General features: G+C 33.8%; 1 protein-coding gene across 1 annotated transcript; it reads left to right on the forward strand.

Moving 5' to 3' along the window:
* The first annotated feature begins 225 nt into the window (after positions 1 to 225).
* Positions 226 to 5,705, forward strand: LOC114319179 (proteasome subunit beta type-4). Its single transcript, XM_082897510.1, has 7 exons — positions 226 to 439; positions 1,320 to 1,387; positions 2,094 to 2,170; positions 2,511 to 2,640; positions 2,820 to 2,979; positions 3,070 to 3,255; positions 5,301 to 5,705. Exons 1-7 carry the CDS (start codon positions 419 to 421, stop codon positions 5,412 to 5,414), a joined length of 756 nt encoding a protein of 251 aa, XP_082753636.1. The 5' UTR covers positions 226 to 418; the 3' UTR covers positions 5,415 to 5,705.

Raw genomic sequence — 5,705 nt, forward strand, 5'->3', positions numbered from 1 at the left:
TCACGGGTGTCAATGTAATTTATCCATTTATAATTTTAGTGGTGTTTTAAGAAGTTAGTAAAAAATTAATTTTTTGACTTTTTAACTCTTTTAACAAAAAAAAAACTCGATTATTTTGAATAAAAAAATTAATTTTTTTACTCAAAAAAAACTAAAAAATCAAGAAACGGACTTTTTTTTTTTTTTTTTTTTTAAAGTATCTTCCCAAACTGCCCTAATATACTATCTCCGAATCCACAACCCCCCCCCCCCCCCCCCCTCTGTTGGTCTCAGTCTCTCTCTCTCTCTCCAGTTCCCTTCTTCCTCCGCCCCCCTTCTCTGTCTCTGTTGGTCTCAGTCTCTCTCTCTCTCTCTCTCTCTCTCTCCAGTTCACTTCTTCGTCGACATCGACGTCGACGTCTCTAACTTCATTCATTCGATGTCTATCCGTCACCCTAAGGTAATTTCGGAACCCCTTTTTTTTTGTATACTTAAATCTATTAATTAATTTATTTGAAAACCCCTAATTTGAAAAATGATGAGCCCTAATCAGTTGTGGGCATAGCTTTTCCAAGAAGCAAGCTGTGAAGATCTTCATGCTTTTGGTAGATATACTTTCAGCTTATTATGTTCTTGTGTAATTTTTAGGAGATTATAATATGCTTCCAACTATTTTTAGGGTTTTGTATATTTGCTTATTGATTTAAAGCCCCGAACCTATTAATCTGAACCTACCTTAATGATTTGTTAGTTCAATTCACAATTTCAGAAAGCCCAAGCTGTTTGGTTTGGTCCGGTCCGAAAACCTAAGCTGAATGCACAAAATTTATCACAACCCTATGATTTGGGGCCTCAAAAGTTCACTGCTGAACCCGTGTTTAGGGTTGTTAGTGGTTCAGTTCGGTTGTGTTTGGAGAAATTTTGGTGTGGAATCAAGCCATTCGGTTTTGTTGGTTGAGAACTGAAATGAGACCTAACGCGATGGTTTGGTTTTATTGGTTTTTCGATTTAGTGTAAATGAGAGATTCGTAGAAGGCTTTAATGATTTTATAGAAACATGTAGAATTTCGCAATAAGAAATAAATGAAGAGAAACGGTGCGGTGGGGACTGCTTTATAAATGTCTCATCCCCTAATCTTTATTGCAAATTGTGTGGATTCAGTTAGCAACAAAAAGATTTTATTAAATATGGTAATTTTTTGCTTTGCTTTTTGCTGCAAAAGTTCCCAATTTTTGTGGATTAAATCAAATCTCTGAATGAACTTGAGTCTATAATTTTTGATTTTATTATATTTGATAATCACTCACAAAAATTGTTTTTGATGTACGTATGCATGTAGTTGGTGGACTATAATCAAGCTACAAACAGCAACTTAATAACCTCTGAAGCAGCATCAGAGAGAACACTGTATGTCTTCTCCTTCTCTCTCTATATATCTATACATATATACAAACAAGCCGACTATATATGGATGATTCGTTGGTTTCTTATTGCTTTTGGGAACTGTCTATAGGCATTCAATTTTTAAATTGCGTCTTCTACATCATTTTGGAGACAAAGTATTGCTTATGTCTGTAAAGTCCTAATAATAACCGTCTATATAGCTCTTATTTATCCCCCAAAAAAAAAACCCTTCTATATAGCTCGTAAATTTCCAAAATCTACTATGTTTTACTTTTTTAACAAAACTTTAAAATCGATCAATTTGTTATAAACTAAAGAATTACCTAATCTATAATTGGGAGATTTAACCTTTGTTTTTTTACAGCAACACAAGTTTTTGAATAACTAGTTTACGATTGCTTAGATTTTGGAATTAGTAAATTCTAAATGGAATGGTTGAATTTGTGCAACCAAAAGGGGATGGGTATAGATTACTGAAATATGAGAATGTATTGCATGGTAGATTATCGGAGGGTGTCACTAGTTATGTTCACACCTCATGGCATCAGGGGTGGAACCAGTGAACCTGGGCTTCCACATTAACCCGAATGTATATATATAGATGTTGCATAGCACATTGCTCACATTCATGAGTATGACGTACGTTATGGATTACCTAATTTCTTGGGGTGTTGAGTATGAAATCATTACTTGATGACTCTTGGTACAGTTATCCATATGTGACCGGTACATCAGTAATTGGCATCAAGTATAAGGATGGTATTCTCATGGCCGCTGATATGGGAGGTAGCTTCTTTGTCTTACTTGAATTTGCATGACATATATTTATTTCTTGATTAAATTGAGTTGATTTTTAGTTCGACATCAAATTCTTTAGTATCAACATCTATTGGAAAGAAAGAGTATGATTTTTTAGATGCAGACAGTGGGTAATGTACTGGAAGTGAACACCAGGGATTTGACTATTCACTTTCGAGTTTTCGTAGTAGTAGAGACAGCATCGATAATTCTTTTTCCTGATCATGTGATACATTCTTCTATCTGGGCCAACAGATGCATCCCTGTTGTACTGGAGATAAAGTTCTAAATTCTGTCTATTTAACGTGATTTATGCTTCCATTTACAGGTTCCTACGGGTCTACCCTGCGTTACAAGAGTGTGGAGCGAATGAAACCTGTTGGGAAACACTCTCTTCTTGGTGCAAGTGGAGAAATTAGTGATTTCCAGGAGATTTTACACAACCTTGATGAGCTTATGTAAGCATCTGATCCTATATAAAGACTTGGGAAGCAAAAAATTTTCTGGTTCTTCTGTATTTATTAATTTTGGTGTGTTTTCTATATTTATTATCACTATATGGAGGATGTTGTGCTCCCGTGTTGGTTGTAGATTCTTGCTTACTCTTTTTTTTTTCCTGAGTGGTTAAAATGTACAGTTTGTATGACAATATGTGGGATGATGGGAACTCACTTGGGCCTAAAGAAGTGCACAACTATTTGACTCGGATGATGTACAATCGACGCAACAAGTTCAACCCCCTATGGAATTCACTTGTTCTCGGAGGAGTGAAAAATGGTCAGAAGTATCTTGGAACAGTAATCCTCAATTCATTTTCTTGATGCTTAATGTTAAGGATAAGCTTTGTGCATCCTGGGATATGAATAATTTGTTTAGATGCGGTCCAGGTTAATATGATTGGTGTTCATTTTGAGGATGATCATGTGGCTACTGGATTTGGAAATCACCTTGCAAGGCCTATTCTCCGTGATGAATGGCATGAGAACTTGAGTTTTGAAGACGGTGTTAAGTTGCTGGAGAAATGCATGCGTGTCCTCCTCTATCGTGATAGGTCTGCTATCAACAAGCTTCAGGTATTTATTTATTTTTACTCCTATGAAATGTACTTGATGACTTTTTCTTCTTGTCTTCCATGGTGCCATTTAACATGTCATGTTTTGTGCAATTATATGATTAAGGCTTGACATGCTATCAGGTTTTCAACTAGTTATTCCTAAAAGGATTTTTTAGATGTTAACGTAAAGAAGATTTGCAGATTGCATTTCTTGTCTTGCAAATTGTGAACTTCTGAAATTTTTATTTGGATTAATTGTTAGTCGTGTCATCTACCTGTACCATTCTTATCATTGGGAAACAAGATTTTTCATTGATTCTGATTCTGTCAAAATCTTCAAATTTTCATTGCATTCATGAAGATCTAAGGGAGTTGTGAATTGAAGAAACATGTAATTTGTTCTTTTTTCATGTAGTTCCTGTGAAAGTTTGATCAACTTCTGCATTCTAGGTAGTTATACACTTTTCTTCCAGATATCCGTAAATATTTAAGAAACATTGAGCAAATTTTGCGGACACTTTTATTTGGTTTGGTTTTCAAAATCTATTTTCTGAAAAAAAAAAAAAAAAAAAAAAACTAATTTGGTGAAAAATTATAAAATCATAAACGCGCATCATTTTCATGCAATTTTCCCTGTTTTGGAGGGAAGATATAATTTTTGAAAATTAAAAGAGCTATTTTGGTTTTGTCAAATAAATTTCTTTTTTTTCAAAAAAAAAAAAAAAATCAGAAAATTGATTCTGATTTTTTTCTTCTTAATTGTCTTTCTAATTAGACTGCTATGAGAATAATGTGTCTAGTTTAGCTTGGGCCGGGTTGCATCTACAGTCTTGACCCCTAAAGCTCAGGCATGGGCATGGGTTATCAGGCCCTAAAACTGATTTGTGGCAATTTTCATGTTTCTGCATGACAGCGGGAGCTGCAGTGGCATATGCTGTAGTTTAGGAACTTATCAGGCGAATATCACGAATCAATGAAATTAAACGGATCATTTGTTTTAGTGTGTTTTTTTCTTTTTGTAACTGTCTGATATCATTGAAATTAGCTCAAAATCTAAATTGTCTGATTACCCTATACAAGTGTAAAGTTTTTGATTTGTGTTACTATTATGTAGCAGTGCCAGGTCCTTGTAGGGTTGAGTTCTATATATAACTGAAATATAAGTGTATTTTTTTGACTTTTTAGTTAAAAAAATAGAGAAAAAAATATGTATGTTTGGGATAACTTTTTAACTTTTTATGAAAAGATATATAATAAAATATTGTAGTAAAATCAAAATGACAATTTTACTCTTTTGACTTTTTAACTTTTTGACTTTTGGGGTAGTTGAATTCAAAGGGCAAAATAATACTTTTGCTCTAGTAGCTTTCCCCACAAGCTACCCTCGAATAGTATTGACTTTTTAACTTTTTTTAATAACTTTTTGACTTTTTTAGTTTATGCCAAACAAGGCCATAGTTTATGATGTTCTAATTAATTATAAGGTGGTCTAATCTAGGGATAGTAGTGTGAAATTTGTTTCCTTTCTATGATGAGGATCTATAGTTGTTTAAATTCTAGAGCAGTATGTCGCTATTATGGAAAAACATGTTGCTATTGTGGAACTAATATGATGCTATGCTTATGTTTTTATGAAATTAAAATGTTTTATATTTTTTTTTTGTTATTTGATTATGTGAATCTGTGGTCCTAAATCGATCTAATCCGTGTTTAAATGGATTAGTTCGGATTGGTTTTACGATTTAAACGGATTGGATTGGTTTTAATATTTCAAGAACCATAGATAATGGATTGGTCCTGGTTTTATCCCAATCCGGACCATCCTTACCCCTAGATCTATGTTAAGGGGCTATTTCCTTGCAGAATTGGTTGTACTGGGAAGTAGCTCACCCGAGGGCAATCTAGTTATTAATGTGAAACATTATGGGGTGAAAAGTTATTAGTTGGCTTATTCATATCAATTGTGTTGTAGTGCTCAACTTGTTAAAAATGGGAAAAGGAGCTATAAGATGTGGCAATTTTTGAACATTCTATCTAACATAATCTGATACCTGGAAATTGCAGATAGCAAAAATCACGGAAGAGGGTGTGACAATTTCTCAGCCCTACGCGTTGAAGACTTTCTGGAATTTTTCTGCATTTCAGAATCCAACTGTGGGTGCTGAAGGGTCTTGGTAGGTAGTGCCAAAGTACGTGGCTTGCTTGAAATTGGGAAGGGCAAACAAAAAAAAAAAAAAAAACACAACGGAAAACATGTAAGCACATTGAGTTGCTTATTTTTAAAATTTGATTGATGCATCTTTATTTTTATCTTAGTAGCTTTGTGTGGGTAATGTTTACTTGGTATGCATATATGTTTTTGAACTGTGTTCTTTTGGTGTTTGTTTTTTTAGTGAAATTGTTGGGTTAATAGACCTAAGTTTAAATATTTTTTGACCAAAAGGAAATCTATTTGTCTTTTTATTCAAA

The sequence above is a fragment of the Camellia sinensis genome, chromosome 12 (assembly GCF_055761805.1).
Source record: "Camellia sinensis isolate YWXY chromosome 12, ASM5576180v1, whole genome shotgun sequence".
In the NCBI taxonomy this organism is placed as follows: domain Eukaryota; kingdom Viridiplantae; phylum Streptophyta; class Magnoliopsida; order Ericales; family Theaceae; genus Camellia; species Camellia sinensis.

Coding starts and splice junctions, on each gene's coding strand:
- LOC114319179 (XM_082897510.1), top strand. CDS start 419: ATGTCTATCCGTCACCCTAAG. Junction 1,388..2,093: donor GCAGCATCAGAGAGAACACT/GTATGTCTTCTC, acceptor CTCTTGGTACAG/TTATCCATATGTGACCGGTA. Junction 2,171..2,510: donor CATGGCCGCTGATATGGGAG/GTAGCTTCTTTG, acceptor TTCCATTTACAG/GTTCCTACGGGTCTACCCTG.